This window comes from Microchirus variegatus (assembly GCF_963457635.1).
Source record: "Microchirus variegatus genome assembly, chromosome: 2".
Taxonomy (NCBI): Eukaryota; Metazoa; Chordata; class Actinopteri; order Pleuronectiformes; family Soleidae; genus Microchirus; species Microchirus variegatus.
The window spans coordinates 35191292-35210542 of NC_139803.1; the positions used below are offsets into that span (position 1 = coordinate 35191292).

Sequence of the window (19251 nt, forward strand, 5' to 3'; positions counted from 1 at the left end):
GCTCCACATAACAAAGAAATCATTAAAAACTGAATCGTTTTGGTTTGTGGACAAAACAAGACATTCTAGAACATCGTCATTTCCAGGTTTGACAAACATTTTCTGACATTTTATGGACCAAACGATTCATCGAGAAAATAATTGACAGATTAATTGATAAGGAAAATAATCCTTAGTTGCAGCACTAATTCACAGCTGTTTGATTGTTTGAGGGACAACAACAAAAAAGGAGGGACAATGATTAAAATGCAACGTCCTTTTTTAATGAGTCACTAATTAAGGCTGCAGCAGAGCGGGTTTCAGGCATCAGGGACATGACTAAGTCGTTTTCTTAGTGCAAAAGACAAGTCGGTGTGAACCTCCCAATAAGTCCTGTGTGAAGAACTCCCCACCTCCCCACCTCCCTAGTTTGTTTCCCCAATCAGCAGAGGTCAACATATCGGTGTCTCCTGACCCAGAAACTCTTGCAGATCCAGTCAACAATGCCTTTGGAGTGTGTGTGCGCGCCGCTGGATGAGCAAAGTGTTGATCTGTGCAATTACAGTGACACATACTCAGTGACCCCATCTGAGCCTAACAAGGGACCACCCAACTCTCCAGAGAGAGTCTGAGAGCTGTTATAGCTCAGATCACAGCTCTCTGTGATGGCTTATTGACCTTCACTTTGTGGTCAGGGCCCAGAGGTTAGAGAGGTGGTCATGTGTCTCTCTGACCCAGACAGAGATCTATATGTTCTCTATAGTTCATTTACAAAGGGACAACTGTTTCCCAATAGACAGTGCTACTGCAGGACTGTTTGATTTTACAGCATGATTGTTGACAATGTCCCTTTACAGCAGCTTGAAGTGCAGCCACAGAATTTATATATTTGGCACAATCAAAAAAACTTTTTTTCATAAGCACAGATATCACTGTTGTCCAATTACTCATAATGTCATACATTGTTAACCATGTGGATTGGTGATGGATTAGTATTTAAAAAAACAAAAAAAACAATTTAGTCTTAAATCCATAGACATTTAAATTTCTTCAGCTTGGAGGAAATAAATTGGTAAAATGCACATTTCCCACAGTCAAGAAGCAGAGGCCTTTCGTCTCCATGATGACACAAAGCAATCCCAGTGAAGTCTATATGCTGGGGCCGGACCGACGCACGTGTTCTTTGTAGCGGGGGACGTGTATCTTCAAGGTGCATCTGTAGCTGGACGGAAGGGCAGCAGAGCAGCAGCAGAGCCGGTCACTAACTGAAGTGTCGGCCCAGTCTGGCAGAACGGTAGTCCACTCTGAGCTGGACGAAGGCGTGCAAGAGGTTCCGGTCCAGATTGGTGAGCTGCTCACCTGAGCAGACCTGCTTCAGGTTGTCGGGGGCAACCACCAGGAGGTTACAGAGGGCGTGGAGTGTGTCGAAGAGCTGCAGCACGAGAGGGACCTGGAGGACGGAGACGCAAAAGAAATGTCAGTGAGTGAAAGTCACACACGACTTTGTTATGTAACCAATCAGAGAGCTGTGGAAACAATGGAAATTGACCATTTTTAAGTATGTTATTTTTAAATATACCTGATCATATCTTTTTTTGGTAACACTTTAGATTAGGGATCACATATTCACCATTGACTAGGTCCTTACTAACATTGATAAGGTTATGTAGAATAAGGTGCTTAATGATTACTAATAAAGGGCTAGTATGCTACTTATATATGTTAGTAAGCACCTAGATAATGGTGAATATGTGTTCCCTAATCTAAAGTGTTATCCTTTTTTTTTTTTTTTTAAATCTCCATTCTTTTGACATTCGGGCTTAAATGTGATGATTGAAATAGATAATTAGTCAGCTATATTACAAAAGAATCATCTTTTGGTCTTTTTTTTCACAAAATAATGTGCTATCACTTAAAGTTATGGGTATGTGTGATAGATTTTGTGTTTTATAGACCAACTAAATGATGTGTGGGTTTATACTCCAGGACTGGCCTGTGTATTTAATTTAAGAACAGAGGAAAAGCCATATTTTGCCCTCTGACCAGCGTATCCTGGACCTATGCCCCCTCACTCACCCTGAAGTCCTTGGCGCATCTTCGGTATTCGGCCACATCGCAGATGGCCAGCATGCCTCCCATCGAGCTGTAGCTGTACTGCTGTAGATGCTCGTGGATGAGTCTGTGGAAACGCACGCCCAACTCTGTCAGCACAGTGTCCACATTTTTCCCATCCATGGACTTCCGCACGTGCTCCACCTGCCGACTGACGTAGGCGCACACTTTGGAGCAGGCCTGTCGGACGGAAACACAAGGACAAAACAGAAATGTAAGTGCCGAGTCTGATTTGAATGCTGCGATTGCTGATTTGGTTTAGTTTGCATGTGAGCCTTGTATCTCTTACTGCAGTGTACTGGATCATAACATTGTTTTCATCCTCTGGCCTGAAGTCAGTCTTCTTCTGCTCTGTTGCCAAGATGTGCTTCATCTGCCCCACCATGCAGTTAATTGTTCTGTATTTAGCAGATCGATGCATGAAGAAGAAGAAAAATATGTATTTGTTTAGCTTTCACTTCTCAATAATAATAATGATAATACCTCATGTGATAGTGATTTGCCACTACTGACCTGTCAATCCCTGTGTCCAGTTTCACTTCCATTTGTTCTATCACCTCTTTCTTTTTATGCAGGCACTCCGCCAACTTTGGAGATGAGCTGAGGAAATCATTTAAACGGTAAAATCAGTTAAACTCTCCTTAATCTAAATGTGAAACGCCTTATAAAAATACTTCTAACCACTAACTGACCTTATTAGAGGCATGAGCTGGTCATTAAACTGCTTGTCGAACAAGTGGAAGATAGAGTTTGCCTGCTGAACCACGTCCAGGAAGTATAGATTGGCATTCTTGGCGTCTGATGAGGGAATTGCTGCAGATCAAAGAGAGAGGATACATCCAGGAAATGAACCAAAATGGTAAGTTAAGGGATAAATCGACGCTATCTGCTGTTGCATGTCGATATTAGAGAAGCACAATTCAGGAAACTGATTTTCTCATTTACAATAATGCTCTGCTTTGGCACGAGACACTGAGGAGAAATTATCAAAGCATGTTGGCATCAGCGGTGCATTTCTTTAACACAGATTGTACCTTTTAAAATCGACCACTGCGAGAAACGCGTTTAGTTCCACTGTAGCTGTATGAAAGTGATAATCTGTTTCCATATTGAGCCACATACAGAATGTAGAAATATCACACAGTGAGATATTTATCTTTTTTACACTTGAACGATGCCCATAGCCACATGCTTCATCTTTGCTAGCAAATTGAAAAGGCTAAAGACGGCAGTGACTAACTGAATGTAACACTGTTGAGGCCTAAAGGGAAACAAAAGGTTTGAAGGCAGCAACATAAACACGACACCATGTAGGCATTATATGGTTATGATCATTTATGTACCTGAGAGGCCAATCTCCAGGGCATAATCGATGTGTTCCACACACAGATGGTCAACCAACAGCAAGAAAATGGAGAAAGCATTCTTGGGTAGGTCTGAGGGATCTGAAAGCTGTGACATCCCAAACAAGAATGAAGATCAAAAATCCTACCAATCATCATTGCACAAGGGTTTTCAAGGGTTTTCTAACCAATAGCCATCCAATAGTCTTCTAACGCGATTAGCAAACACAATGTACCATTAGAACACTGGAGAGAAATGGGCCTCTATACACCTATGTACATATTCCATTAAAAAAACCGACGTTTGCAGCTAGAATAGTAGTTTACCACATTAACAATGTATAGAGTGTATTTCTGATTCATTTAATGTTATATTCATTGAAAAAAAGAGCTTTACCTTCACAAATAAGAACATTTCTAAGTGACCCCAAACTTTTAAACGGTAGTGTATATATAAAGTATCATAGCCTTACCCTGTTGCATCTCTCAAAGGCATGTCGTGTCTCCTGCAACAGGTTGACAACAAGCTCCGGGGACAGAAAGGTCTCCCCGTGAGTGTCAATGCTAGGACCCAGGGGAAGGTTTGTGCGCTGTCTAATACGCTCCTTCAGGTCTTGAATGCTGTAGAAAAACGTCGATTAGGATTACTTTGTGCATTATTGTGAAATGATAAACTCAAATGACTGAACAGAAGACCTAAAAGTCTCACCTGCCGGTGCCTATCGGGCGTTTCTGGTGGTTCTTGGAGTCGTAGTATCGCTGCAGAATCATGGCGCCTCGAGTCCGAAGGTAATCTCTCTCCATGTCGATGTAACTTTCCAGGTAGGAGGAGAAGATGCTCTTTATCAGCTTGGACAGGAACGTGTGCTTGTCTGAGCCCAGGTTGAACTCTGTTAGCTTAGTGGCTAATGCTGTGGTCCTGAGAAATTTTGGAGTATAATCACAGAAAAAGTATTAAATGTTTGTGTGTAGAAAGAAAGCGGGCAAAAATGATACGGATAAGTTAAATTACTTGGTGTAAAGGTCATAGAGGTTCTTCAGGTACTGTTCAACATCAGAGTGCCGAGTTTCGTCCAGTTTTTCCTTAACATGGGCCTGCACATACAAACCCAAGTACAGCATTATTGAGCGATGACAGTTACATTTGTATTCGACTCATGTGACAAGTAGTAAAAAATAATACCTGTAGTTTGTACTCAAAGATGTTCTGGATGAGTTTGGCCATGACGGTTTCTGGGCTACTGAAGACCTCGCCCACCTGCTTGTTGACCCGCTGGCAGAGGACAGCAGTGTCCTCAAACACATCGTTCCTCAGGTAAGCGCCCTACAGAAACAGAAAATTTAGCCAATAAAAGTATGGATATAACTGCCTCCTAAAACATCAAATATGATATGCAAGAAGAACTTTTTACACTTACTTCCTGACATTGCTTGATATAGACGTCCACACAATGTGCATAGCCCTTGTACAAAAAAAACCCCACAGCAGTTAATTTTATGTTAAGTGATACGTTAAGTCATTTCTATATTCAGGCTTAAGATATAAAAGACTGAATATTACATGAAATGTAAACAAAATCACAATGTTGACAGCAAATCACCTTAAAATGTAATAGAACTGCCGCAACTTCCCGCATACGTCCAATCTCACCCCGGCGCTGGGCAGCTGTAAACTCCTGGATTAACTGCCGCTCTAGGTCATGGTACTTACCTGAACAGAAAACAGAAGAAAAACAAAGATAATATTAGCATTTGTAGCTAACCTTCTGACTTTGCAGTGCCTGAGTTGTATCACTACTTACTTGCAATTTTTGCCTTGACATCTGCAAATCTGCCAGAGAAAAACATAACAAAACATCAGGGAAACAACTTTAACATCCCAATATGCACGTTAAATAGTAATATGCACTTTATTTCTAGCAGCATATGATTACTAAATGTTAATTCCTGGTATATTCTGCAATGGACTTCCACTGTGAGGAATTGTCAACATTAATAATAGACCGCCTTCCTCTTGTTTGATAGTACTCTGGTCTAAAGCTGCCTTCAGGATGCCTGACTCACCTGTCAAATGGCAGCTCCTGGGCAATGAGATGCAGCTTCTGAATGATATCAGCAGCCTCCTTAATCTGAAGGAGAGAATGAGAAGGTGAGTGAGTGTGTGTGTGTGTGTACAACAGACATGTCAGGTGAGAGGAAAAAGAGAGGAAGTGCAACAGAACCATGAGAGGTGGACATCCAGATAGAAGGTGGGCAGGCCACCGGCACAGTCTCCACTTGGGGGATCATCATCTTAGAGCAGCCCTCCTCCACCTCCCAATGTTGAACAGGGAGCTGATAAGAGACCGGCTGTGCTCACCTGGGCTTCAGCGGCAACAACAGCAGCAGTCCCCGACTTAGCAGCACATCCAACTCTTTATTGGCATGCTTTTTTCTGAATAGACTGTAATCCCACAGGAGTCTAAATCGCCTTCAATAATCTGTCCGGCCAGGGATATCTGTCTAAAAAATGGGGGCCCTGTAGAGAATTCCCCTCCCCCCGCCCCTCCTGACATACACGCTAGCTGCAAAAGCCCCAGACCTGCGAAAGGCCCGCTGTCCGCAACTCCTCTGTTCCTGCAGATGCCTGCCTCAGCTAACATCATTACTCTGCTCCCGTGAGGAGGATCCAGCCTTTCTGCTCGGCGAAGGTTTTCTAAGTATCTGTCCCCCAGCTAAGATTAGCTAAATCCCATGTAAGTAATGTAGCCGTCTCCCTGCAGTAAGGGTTTAGCAGCACTTGTCTCCACGCTGGCGGCCCAGCCCTCCCTTTCAGAAGGATTAGCAAAGCCACCCCCCTTCAGCTATTCACTTGCAGCTTTCCTCTTTCCCCCTTCTTCTGAAGGTATGCTCAGGAAAAGGCATCTGGCCAGATATTGCTACACGCCTCTCCAAAAAGCTAGCTTCATCTCCATCTCTCGTCTCTGGGATTGACCCTGAAACTCACTGCTCTGCATCTGCAGATGATGTCCATAACTTGCTACAACCAGGAATTAATCGAAAGCATCCCAGTCTCTCGGTGACACTTACAAAACTCCAACTTTCAGGGGGTACCTGTTCCAAAGAGTGCACCATGTGTCCATGTTATCTCTACCCTCACATGAACAATCACGCCATGAGCGCTTTGCTGCTGTCATGCAGCACATTCTGCCTCCCGGACAACTTACTGTAAATGCAATTAGGGTTGACATGAGCATGTTGACATCCATGTGAGTCGATCACCCAGCTATTGTCAGCCAGGAAATGACACTTAATTAATCCAAATTAGCTGATTAACTTGCAGATCCAACTAAAGGGATAAACTTGACAAATTAATATGGATGGTTTACCTCCTAATCCCATTCATTCTTACCTCCAGCAGTATCACAGCGGGAGTCTTTGTCGGTGGTCACATATGTAGACACTGTGACTGGAGGGGATGGAACGAAACACGAGAGAACTCACCTTGTCTGGGTTATTGAAGACATCGCTGCGTAGGTCTCCATCCAGGAACTCGTTGAAGTAGGTCATGAGACGCTGAGCCTCCACAGCTCTCTGCCGGGGTGTGTTTACCCCCTCCAGCTGGTCGCCAAGGTGGCAAACCTTGGTGGCTACATAGCTTATATGCTCGTCAAGCTCTTGGAAATGCTGAAAAGCCACCTGAATTTATACAGAACAGTGGAAATGTTATGTATAAAGACAGGAATTCCACAAAGTGAAAGTTCAGATAATGTGCAAAAGTTAATGTGCATTTATCCCACTGGGATTATCCGATACAACACACCTGGTTGCTTCTCTGCAAGTCTTGTACTTTGTGGGCAAATTCCTTGGCCTCGCGATGACACTGATGCTCAAGCTTCTCCACCCGCCGCTGAATCTTCTCATCCAGTTGCTTTAGCTCCTCTATGTGGTTCTCAAACTCTTCCAGCAGCCTGTCACACACAGAGAGGCGGCATGAAGCTTCGCAATTTCTCGCTAGGCTAAATAACACATAGTAAATCCTCAAAACCAGGTAAAAAACACAAATATTGGTGTTACTCTTGAGGAAGTAATTGCAGAACACAAGGTTAAATCTGTGCCACTGACCTCACAGTTACAGTTAAGAGTTACAGAATTGAACCGGATGCTTAATTCCTGGGTCTCCAGACTTAAGAAGCTCTGAAAAACCAGCAGCTTCGTCAGCTACATTTTAAGTGTCATCAAGACTGCGGAGCAAATGTTCTAAGTCAGCACCACATTTCATAGAGTAAGAAACATCCCAAAATGATGAGTGTATAATCTCTCGACTAATTCCCTCACCAGTAGCGGCAGCTTAAAGACATCTCCCATCCTTTCCCAATAGACACTCATTCCCTGGCTTGTGACTCACAGTATGGTGGCCTCAACAGATACTGTATGTTGTCTCTGACTCCTTGCTAAGAGCTTCTGAGGAGGTGGTGGAAACAGTTTTGTGGAGGAAGCAGATAAGGCAGGATGGATCTACAGAGCAGTTTTAACTGTTGTGGAATTTCTCCAAGCAAGACACAGTATTTCCTCCCAACCAAACGGGTGACATCAGTGAGTGCACTTTTGTAAGGATACGCTCAGTTTTACTCAGAGTATTTTACCAGGTAGACATTGACAGTCATAAATTAAACATAAAAGCAAATTTATTTATTTAGTTTCTAAAAATGAAAAATTTCAGCTTCAGTCCCTTTAACAGACATATTTTCAGTGGCTCTAAAAATGTAAATATTACGTGGAAGACTACAAAAAATGGAAGATATATACAGAATAAAGTGCAGATATTGTTGTTATGGAGATTACTACACTGTCAGTGGGTTGAAGTAGAAAGGCTGTGTTGCATATACCATCGTTATAATATGATGAAGACATTTAATAAAGTATATTCTTGTTATATCAGTAATCTAAACTAAACTGTCAAGTTTAACGCTCAAGGTGTAAGAGCACCTTACATAATATCATGGTTCAAAAATTATCTCAGTTTATTTTTTAATGTGGTGTGAAATATATATTAATGGGAGGGGGCACATTGGTGGGTCTGGTCAGAACAATGGTTCCCTTTTGGTATGGAGTGTGCATGTTCTCCACGTGTGTGTGTGTGTGTGTTTTCAACAGTTTTCTCCCACAGTCCAAAAACATGAAGATTTTTTTGTTTTTATATAATTAACTAATCCCCGTCTGGAAATTTTCTGCATTATCCTCTACAATGAACTTCCTAGAATTAGGAGCAGTCACTGAGCAGCTCCGGGGGAGCAATGGAGGTTGCTACCTTGCTCAAGGGTACCCCAGCCCTTTGACCTGGTGGGGACTCTATCTGGCAACCCTCCGGTTACAAGCCAAATTTCCCTTCCACTTGGCCATGGGTTGCAAATTGGGGGAATCGGCAAATTGGACACTCTAGACTGGCAAACTATCCAGCGGTAGAAGATGAGTGATTGGGCACAGTGGTGATTATAAGTTACATATAAATTATATCAGTTCATAGCTTGTATATTACCTTTTAGGGTCAAACGCCTCAGGTCCTCCTTTGGAGCCTCCTCCAGGAGTCCTCCATGCTAACCTTTCTATGTACTCATCTGCATCAAAGGGCTCCTAGAGGGAGAATAACGGATACAGTAAAGGTTACCTCAGCATAGCAGGTACAAGCACACAGCTGCAGTGTATATTAACAGCAAATAACAATGCTATTCCCTCTTTAATGAACACACATTCATGTCATTCTCTACATAGTTGTATCGATATGACGCCGACTTATTTCCAAGCGCTTGAGTCATTTATTAAACCTAAAAATGCTGCCCGTTACCGATAGCACCCTGGCTAACCTGACAGCTAACACAGCTGCGGTCATTTTTCTTTTTTTTACCTCGAACAGCTGAGCAGTTGTCGCCATGTTGAGGATTCAGTCAGCGGTCTGGTGAAATGTTATTTAGCAGAAGGAGCTCAGAAGCACGAGTGCTGTGTACTTCCTCATCGATTTCGTGCTGTTTTGCCCTTTGTTGACAGCTCACTGGTTAGCAAATCCAGCTTCCTGTATGGGACAGAAGGGTGGGGATAGCTGCTTGTTAGTGCGCATGCGCACGTGTCCTCTGATTGGTGGTTGAAGTCATATGACACAGCAGCAGGAAGTTGGTGCCTGTGTGTGTTCGGCTGTAGTGTTCGCTTTACAGTGATTCCATGACAAAATGTAGGTATTAAAATGGTTGCTGTGGTTTTTTATATATAAATTGAGGACTGAGGTGCAGCTGGAAACATGAGCCTGCGTGCTTTGTGGATTATTTCTCACGAGAAGGATGGAAATGCGTCGATACGATTTTCAAGGTTTGTTGTTATTCACATCGCTTACTTAAATATAGAGGAGTATTGGTGTGGTGTCATGCTATTGATTTTATTTTATTTTTTGTTTAAGGTAAAAAATAAAATCAACATTTTCTTCACAATCTCTGATAAAGAACTGCCACTTGTTTTTTTTTTAAGAACCCTGGAGTTAAATGAAAGGTAGTCTGCTCAAATAACATTATAGTAGAAGTAAACAGCCACAGTTTTTACATTGTTATTAACAAAATCCAACAAATCTGTTATAAATGCTCTCTTAATCTCAGGATTTGTTCTTAAAACATACAGATGAAATATGAGAGAATCATGAATGTTATGATGTCATTTGTGCCGTCACAGTGGAAGCAGGCTCTGCCTCTTACTAATGTCCATCTTTCTCCCCCAACAGGAGGTTCTCCACTGTGGAGCACCGTGCCAAGTGCCTGGCAGGTCCCTCACATGTAGCAGTCCCAGATGAGAGCGTTGTGCTGCAGCTCCTGCTCACTGAGCTGGGCCTCTCAGACCCAGACAAGCCTTTTGTGGCTCTCAGAGATGACTGTCTTCATCGCCAGAGGTCACCGGCTCTGGAGCTGCATGTGGAGGGTCCCGGAAAGAGAATACTTTGGCCGATGCTGGCCATCTCACAAGGGCCTCTTATTCTGGCTTGTCTGTGTTTAGTGGATGCCCCTCTTGAGCCACGGCCACCACTTGCCAACCTCCTCTCTGTCTCTCTGGGCCTAAGTCTCCTGGCAGGCTTGCAGACTTTTCTCCTTGGCTCAGGGAGTAAGCCTGATAGTGAAGGCATGGCCTCTCGCCTGGCAATGTTGCCCTCTGTACTCCTGCAGGTTTGTCCCCTCGGTACACCTCTGGATGTGCCAGTACTGGGGGCCTCCAATGCACCCAGTGTGCCCGTACCTGCTGGGAACCAGAAGCAACCGGCCTGGAAGACGGGCGTCCATCGTGGTCGAGCTGTTGTGAATGTAGCACTGAAGGAAACTGTTCGCTCCATGCAGTATGGTCAGCGGAGCAGACAGGACCTCTGGGATGTATACGGTACAGTGACGTGCAAAGTAAGTACACAATGGAAATGAAACTAAGCAGTGGTGTAATTGTTTAGTAGATTCACACTAAATGCATTTTTTTTTCTGTCTTCCAAAAGTGTGAAGTGGAGGGGGTGCTGCCAAATGTGACAGTGACTCTTACACTGCCACCTAATGGCTCTCCGCTGCAGGACATCCTGGTCCATCCCTGTGTCTCCTCACTGGACTCTCACATCCTGACAGCCAGCAGTGTTGATAACTGTGACGGCTCAGCTTTCTCTGGCCCGTACAAATTCCCCTTCTCACCACCCCTAGAACCTTTCCGACTATGCAGTTACACATCTCAGGTCTCAAGGACATGCAAGGCTTCACTAAATATAATTAGTATAGCTAACTTGTGAATTTTTATTATTGTTTATTTTTCTCAAAATCATCGACAGGTTCCTGTGCCCCCTATTCTTGGATCCTATCAACTGAAAGAGGAAGAGAACCAGCTGTGTGTGTCGGCAAACCTCAAACTTCACGAAAGTGTCAAGAATTGTTTTGAGTACTGTGAAGCACATCTGCCATTCTTTAACAGGTAAACAGCCAAAAATACAATATCTTTATTGTCATTGTAAACTGCACAATCAATAGCTAATATACATAGCTTAAAAGTAAATAAATACAAGACAAAAAGACACACACAACCTGCCAATTGCTGACTGTATTACATTATGGCTTATTCCTGTGGGGTAGAAGCTGTGTCTGAATTGATTGATCTGCACGGTCCACCGACCATAACTCATGTTAATATCTGTAACACAGCTGCATCATATGTGTCTTGTGCAGGGACCTGATGGGTGCCGTGGATGTGAAGGTGAGCTTCGGACAAGTGGAAGCTTCAAAGGAGAAGAACCTGTTGGTCTGGACCCTCGGTAGATATTATACTCCAGAGCATCAGTGTGAACAAACGTTTATCTCAGCTGTATATTTGAAAAGGAAACAATTTAATAGATCATCTTCACTGATATGTAGGACAAAAGTTCCCCAAATCTCGTGAGGTCACTATGGATGGCAGGATCACCTTTTCTGGGCCAACACCAGGACCTACGGACCCCATCTGTACACAACTTACAGCTTACGTCAAAGTAGGTTCCTGTTTGTGGTTATCGTGTCATGACAATATCATGGTTTTCCAAATATGACCATATAGCTGTGTTTCCTCTTTTTTTTTTTATTGTGAAATATGTGCAGGCCCCGCATTTTAACAGCAACATTTAAAAGTGTATTAAACCCCTAAAAGGAGACTTTCATTAATTAAGCTGCTGGTATTTATATAGAGGGCTTGAGAGTGCTACAGATTATTTTATGAAGAATTATTTTATGTTTCTGAAGTCATCATAAACAGTATCCATTGTTATCTTCACAGTTGTATTTCAAGGTACCAGACATAACACTGTCTGGATGCTGTGTGGATCAACATTCAGTGCAGGTTTATTCCGCTGCCAAACCACGGATTGTAACATGTAAGCATTTTTTTTCTTGCATGTTTGCATCAATCTTTTATTTATCCGTGTACACATTTTCCTGACAAGTGACACATTTGGGTCTGTCCATCTACCTGTTTGGTTTTTCAGCCCGGGATCTTCAATCCAAAGAGTACTTTATATGGAATTCGACTGGCTGCGCTCCGGTGTCCTCTGTGCAGATGATGCTGTAGCACAGATCCATAAAGACGAGCGTGGAGAAGAAGGTGCACATTTCACCATGTACTTGTCCAAACTGGACACGTGGCCTTAATAAATGCACTTGTTACCGTCTTTCGTTGGTTTAGAGATTTTACAAAGGCAAAATATTGTTACTCTCATTTATGTAAAGAGCAAAAGTATTATTTTTTATGGATAGGTGGTTACTTTTAATAAAATACCTGCCCTTTTGTGAAACTTGTTTTACCCCCCTCCCTCCAAATTTATCCTGCTGCAGACACAAGGGCCACCCCTCGCTCTGACAGTCCCACTTCAGTGACTCTCCATCAGCCGGATAATTAGCAGCTGGGACCTTGTCATCAGCTGTTGTGGGTCTGGAGGAGACGGGCGGCTGGGCTGTGAAAGGCCAGGCTGCTCTGGCCCAGTGTTTTGGCTACAAAAGGCTCCTCTTTTAGAACTGGCAGGAGTCCTTACCCCGACCAATCACTCACCCCCCCACCCCCCCACCTCTTTTGACCTCGTCCCCGCCCTGTCAACTAGTGGTTAGTTCAAACACACAACCCTCTCCAAGCAGACTCTGATTGAGCATTGACCCTCTGGCCCCTTTGAGACTTTAAAGGCAGTTGGGTCCTATTCAGTGAGCAGGAGCTGCCTAATTGGTGAAAAAGTCACAAGGAAGCTAAGGGTTGGGTCACTCTCTTAAGGTTGCAGACGTCCTTTAAGTCAATTAATGTAGAACGTTAACTTTGTTACACCATGATTGTCAGCGTAGGTCTCGTTTGCTGTTTACTTTACTTACAAGTTATTTGCAGACTTGATTTTCACAGTTTATTCATATTTTACTTGAACTAGAAAAGGTTGGGGTCACCTATACCATTTTTTTGTGTTTTCCATTAAAAGTCACACTTTTATTCATCAAAAGAGTTGCAAAATGAATACAAAATATAGTCAAGACATTAACAAGATTAGAAATAATGATTTTGCCCTTTCGTCAAAGAACTAGCAAAACTGTTTTCAGCTGTGCTAACATAATAAAGGGTTTTCAAGGGTTTTCTAATCATCCAATAGCCTTCTAAGGTGATTAGCAAACACAATGTACAATTAGAACACTGGAAATAGGCCTCTATACACCTATGTACATATTCCATTAAAAATCAGAAATCTCGAATAGACGTTTACCACATTAACAATGTATAGAGTGTATTTCTGATTCATTTAATGTTATATTCATTGAAAAAAAAGTGCTTTTCCTTCAGAAATAAGGACATTTCTAAGTGACCCCAAACTTTTGAACGGTAGTGTAAGTCTATAATAATGAATAACCAGTCAGTGAAGGGTTAAATCAGAGGCCCACTGTTCCACGGCAGCCAGACTCCTCTGAGTGCCCTCATTGTCTGCCGTTGGCCTCTTGTGCCCCTTGCTGGTCCAAATGCTACATTCTCACGTGGATTTCCACTCTGAAGGCTGACCATGACCAATCCTCTGTCAATTGGAACCAATTGCTCACACGGCATCCTCCACCTTCTTTTTTATGTAGCAGTACGCGGTGGCAGACACCAAGACCTCTCGGCTCTCCCCTCTCCACGATGATTTGGCTTTAAGGCCCCATGTGTGTGTGTGTCTGTGTGTGTGTGTGTGTGTGTGTGTGACTCGCAAATTAGAAAAGGAGAATTCTAAATCTCCTCAGTATCCCAATATGTGGTCAGTCTGGCTCCTCGAGTCTGCAGTCAGCGGCCTCTCACTGGCACAATTTGCTTTGTTGATTGAATGGCTTGCTAAGTAGATGGGCTCACTTTAATAGTGTTGCTGCGGTCCAGCGCCTTCTGCTAACACTGCTAGGCCTTTTAATTCTGCTGTGCTTTTCACAATCAATTTACTTTATCGTAGTTTACACGTGTAAACATGTATACAAAAGGGATGAGTATGTTTTGTAATAAAATGTAAATGTGATAAGGGTTAGGGTTGGTAATTTATTTATTATTTTAATCATAACACATTACCCCATTCTGCAATTTATGGAAGTAATCACAATAAAACCCTCAACTGTTGCCCACTGAGCTGTGAAAGTTCACTTCACTGTGTCCTTCAGCCCAATAATGACACCCAGTGGTAGAGCACTAAATACTCCACTTCTTTAATACACTTCAGTGCACAGTTCTTCTTATTGAAATAGTCAACCAATGCCAGAGAACGTTTGCCGATTTATTTCCTGTTCAGTTGCGTGAAGCGATCACAGCAGTTCCTGTGGAACACACCACCGTGTCCACTTTGGCCTCAGGTGTTTGGTACAGTTCCAGTTCCTCTCGGCCTCTCTCTATGTCTGAGATGTCTTGAAGAGTGACGATAGCAGTTTTGTATTATCAGTCTCATTATCTCTGAAGACAGATCCTTATAAATAATGAGACTGTTATTGGGTATTTCTGCACCGAAACAAGAGCAAAAGTGGTGTGACTTTGAATAATTTATTTTTATCAGTTTTCTCTCGAAATTGTCGTGGGAGGCTTAAGTAGAAATGATGGCCTCGATAGAAAGTTTTTTCTCTCATGTTGAAGCACCACTTTTTACCCGTAGAGGGCGTCATAAACTTAGTCATGCAGGGGGAACATTTCAAAAATGATGATGTGAAGTTCTCAGGAATCCAACGCAGCAACATGATGAGGTTCTTTTGTCACGGCACATTTAACAAAGACATAAAAAAAACGAGAGAAATTTGACCACAATAGACGCTCTGTCAGTAATTACTTGGTGTTTTAGCTGTGTCCTTATCCAGATTACTTAACACAAAAAGTGCTTAGTCCTGCTTAAATTCCCAGATCCCCTCTTACACTTCTTAGCCTCCCTTGTCTGCGACCACATCCCGTATCATGTGTCTTCAATCCACTCCGTTTCCCTCTCGGTTTTCCATGATAACCTATAGTTCTCCAAGACTTTTTGATCACTCTGTTTCACCTCTTTTGCGACCAGTGTGTGTTTGGTGGATGGAGAAGAAGTGGAGGATTTGGCTCCAGAAGGCAGCTGGGGTTCAGACTTTCTCCTGAGGCCTCATCTCCGTGGGCCTGGTCCCAGCTCTAAAACCATATTTTTACATTCCTACTTTTAGCTGTGTGGACGACCTTATGGGTTTTCTGCTCTCTGGAAATTCCTAGAAATCACAGACGCACACGAAACAAGTGGTACAAAGCACCGTAGTATTTATTTCAGTGGTGTACAACTTGAACCTCACTTTGCTTTTTTTTTTTCCATTTTCAGGTATACTTCATATTTCTGTTCCACTAAACCTCAGGGAAATGGAAATGTACTTTTCCCTCCACTGCATTTATCACATCGGAAAGGTTCGACAAAAGAGCTGTATCGATGGTTCCCCCAAAGGACTCAGAAAACCTGGGTTAGTTTGTTCATATCATTTCAAATATAACCTTAAAGCAAAAACCCTTCTATTGAAACAACCATGGGGCTGTTGCATCCATACTTTCCCCTCCCCTGTACCCTGAAAATAGATTTTAGGGCCAGTCATGGCTGTGGACCACCCTTACTTTCCACTCCACCAGCACTTTAATCAGATCTACTGGGACAGGAAGAGCCTTCACTTAGCTCTCTCTCTCTCTCTCTCTCTCTTAAGCACTGCCGCACACTTTAATCTTCTGACGGTATAAAAATGTACGATCTTGAATTATTAATGCTATAGATGCACTTCGTCTCTTCCATACTTTTTGTGCGGATGCTTTACCTGAATCACTCTGCTGGTGCCGGCATGTCCTGTCTGGCCCGGTTGAAAGAAAACCATGACACATCTAACAGGCTCCTGCCCTACAACAAACATCAAAATACCTTACCTGGTTTAAGAATAGCATGAGGGTAAAATGGTCAGCGGGGAGAGTTTTTTTTTTTTTTTTTCGCAATATAAATGTGGAGAGCTAATCCAGTTGAAGAAATTCACGTTATCATATGTTGTGTAAAAATGGAAATATTAAAAGTACAAGTAGTTAAATAATGAGAATGAGACAGGAGTTGTCCCCTGTTTCAGTTAAGTTGTCTTCTTCCTTCTCAAACTAGAGCACCTGGCATTTCTGTCACTTTACATGCAGTTATTGTACACAATAACCCACAAAACAATTGTCCCATTTGTCTAGAAACTTCCAATCTCCCTTGATGGCAAAATGAATATTTGTCCTGCAGTATCCAAACTACAAAATGCAATCAGCACTTTTGGCTGCGGCTTGGAAAAAAAAGACTCGATGCGTACTCCATCACTGGCTTCATACTTGACTTTCTCATTATAATGAGCGACGTTTCTATGGTAACTCTCCCCACAGGTTATTTTTCTAACTGGTAAGTTAATGCTTGAGAGACCCTGTTGTTATTTTATTTTTTTTCCTGCACCTTCCTCTGCACTGAAAGGCTCAGAGGGCGTGAGGAGAGAATCAAAGTCTTCAGGATTATTATTATTAAATACGTGGAAAAATGTGTTTGTGTAGCGCTCAGAGAACCACAGGGGGGTAGACAAACACTGGAAGTCTAGTTATGTTGTTCTTCTCCATCTCATACCGCTGTTATTTGTCCATCTTAATAAGGATATCATTATTGCAATATATATTTCCCTATTAAATTGAATTGAAAACATATTCAAAAACTCAAATTTTCAGCTACATACTAGTTCCACATACTCCAAAACTTCTTATTCAAAACTCCCACATGCTAGACGCTTCATTCGAACTCTTCAATGACCTTCACAGATTTGTCACAGTTGCAGTTAAAAGTTCATGCAATTTTCAGCCTATTTCAGAGTGACAGCGACGTTGAGCTTTCAAACTGTGGATTTTGCTTTACAGTGAGTCATTTGGACGGTGCGTCAGTGGTGCTCTCTGTATTTTTAATGGACCTGCACACGTTCAGCTCAGTTAGGACATCATCATTGAGTACGTCATTAGTCCTTCCTCCTTTTTTCTTTTACTCCCTCTCTAATATCTTCTCCTCTAGTGTGATGTGTAGTATAACAGTGGCTGTAGTTCACCTGTAGAACACGTTTGATGAAGTAAACAAAACAAGTGTATGTGTCCAGCATATTGAGAGTCACAGTAGTTAAAAGCAAAAGTCATTCAACCCTTTGGGAATTGCTTTTGCTGGGGTTTGTGTTTGGTTTTATTATGGATATTTATTCTAAGACATTCCCATTTATATGACTTTTAATCACTGATTAAGGGTGGAATTTGGCGACGTTTATGGTGAACGTAGAATGAGTCCATGAATGTGGTGATTCCTTACTCTAGCCTTTGCTGCCACCAAGAGAGTGATGTATTATTTACAGAAATATCTTAATGGCTTTTGTTATGACATTTGGAAGGTGCTCTCATAAGCTCTCATTTCCTAACCTATCACTACTACCTTAAAGTCGTTTTTGCCACATTTTTCTTATTGAGAGCAACAAAACTCGATATGTAAAGGACAAATGTTGGCACTAGAAATGATTTCATTCTTACAATTGTGTATAAAAATCCATGCTTTGCTTTGTTTTTGCATTGCTCGCTGATGTTAGATAGATTTAGCGCAGTCTGACAGAGCTGCAAGCAATGCTCCGGGCTCGTAGTGTTGTTTATTATTTAAATTATTCAGCGTTTGTTTGGGGCACTATAAGGTGTCTCATGTTACTTTTAAAAAGTGCTGATAACCGGGGGTCTTTATAGCAAAATGATGCTGATAGGTATTTACTCCTGTAATATGACCAGAGTTCTTTAATTATTCTGCTCAAATAGTCTTTACCACACTCGCTTAAATAATGACTGTGAGGATAAACATGTTATTGTGGCTGAAGCAGCATTTTATTCACTACGCGAGGCCCAGTCGCTGATTAAGTACATCTCTTATCAGAGTCCAGACGGGAGCCGGAGCGGCATTAAAAATTATTCTGGCTCGTTTATTTCAGTCTGTCAAGAAATGGCACCCACAATTTGAAACTCAAAGTGTCACCTCAGCAAATGCTTCATTAGAGGTCTGACTTCACTGCCTGGATCCCAGCAACCAAACCGGCACTGTGTGGGTGAGTCTCGTGTGTGTGTGTGTGTGTGTGTGACTGAGTGAGTGTCAGTAAGAGCTAATTCCACCAGGAAAAGTAATGAGTAATATCAAATAGTGAGGAAAACCCTGCAGTGGAATTGCAGCTATATGTTTTTACAGAGTCGTTTGATACATTATTGTAGGGACGCATGATGTCGATGCCGATATCTGATATTGCCGATATATCGGGAGTGCTTGGGCAGGTAACCGACACCGATATCGCTATATGTATACATTTTCAAGTCTCTTCTAGGGTGAACTTGACATAATATTTTTCATACTCATATTGCAGCAAATGAAGATGTACATTTTCTTTACTGAGCAAAATAAAATAACTAAATAATAGTCAAGGAAGTAGTGGCCAATATTTGCCAATATCAACAGATATTGTGCCGCTCCTATCCCTACACTATTGTATTGATCGCATAACTTGCACATTAAATACTGCTTAAAATGTTGGAAAGGGACATAGTTTCATAGTGAAGTTATCATTTCAAACCTAAACTGATTTAAAATGTGTTAAAACCATGCTGTTTTTGCACGTTTTTAATGCTGAATTTAATTCCAAAAACCCCAACAACATAACAATGAACTATTATAACATTAATGCTGGCCTTCTGTTTACGATGTTGTGTCCCTTACTTTCCTCAGTGTCTCTAATTGATGAAGTAAAGGTAAATATACACTATATGGACAACAGCATTT

At 42.1% G+C, this 19251-nt stretch overlaps 2 protein-coding genes across 2 annotated transcripts; one reads left to right on the plus strand and one right to left on the minus strand.

The window, feature by feature from the left end:
- Positions 1-298: 298 nt before the first annotated feature.
- Positions 299-9456, minus strand: exoc5 (exocyst complex component 5). Its single transcript, XM_083885778.1, has 18 exons — positions 9319-9456; positions 8953-9047; positions 7237-7384; positions 6918-7112; positions 5499-5563; positions 5237-5265; positions 5036-5145; positions 4853-4897; positions 4618-4758; positions 4447-4529; positions 4144-4353; positions 3908-4055; positions 3435-3543; positions 2784-2904; positions 2605-2691; positions 2381-2489; positions 2056-2271; positions 299-1429 (listed from the first exon to the last, which is right to left on the minus strand). The coding sequence occupies exons 1-18, from the start codon at positions 9343-9345 to the stop codon at positions 1241-1243; spliced, it is 2127 nt and encodes a 708-aa protein (XP_083741904.1). The 5' UTR covers positions 9346-9456; the 3' UTR covers positions 299-1240.
- Positions 9457-9645: 189 nt separating this feature from the next.
- Positions 9646-12566, plus strand: ap5m1 (adaptor related protein complex 5 subunit mu 1). Its single transcript, XM_083910001.1, has 8 exons — positions 9646-9773; positions 10177-10837; positions 10927-11154; positions 11248-11387; positions 11639-11724; positions 11825-11937; positions 12219-12315; positions 12427-12566. The coding sequence occupies exons 1-8, from the start codon at positions 9706-9708 to the stop codon at positions 12507-12509; spliced, it is 1476 nt and encodes a 491-aa protein (XP_083766127.1). The 5' UTR covers positions 9646-9705; the 3' UTR covers positions 12510-12566.
- The last annotated feature ends 6685 nt before the right edge of the window (positions 12567-19251 follow it).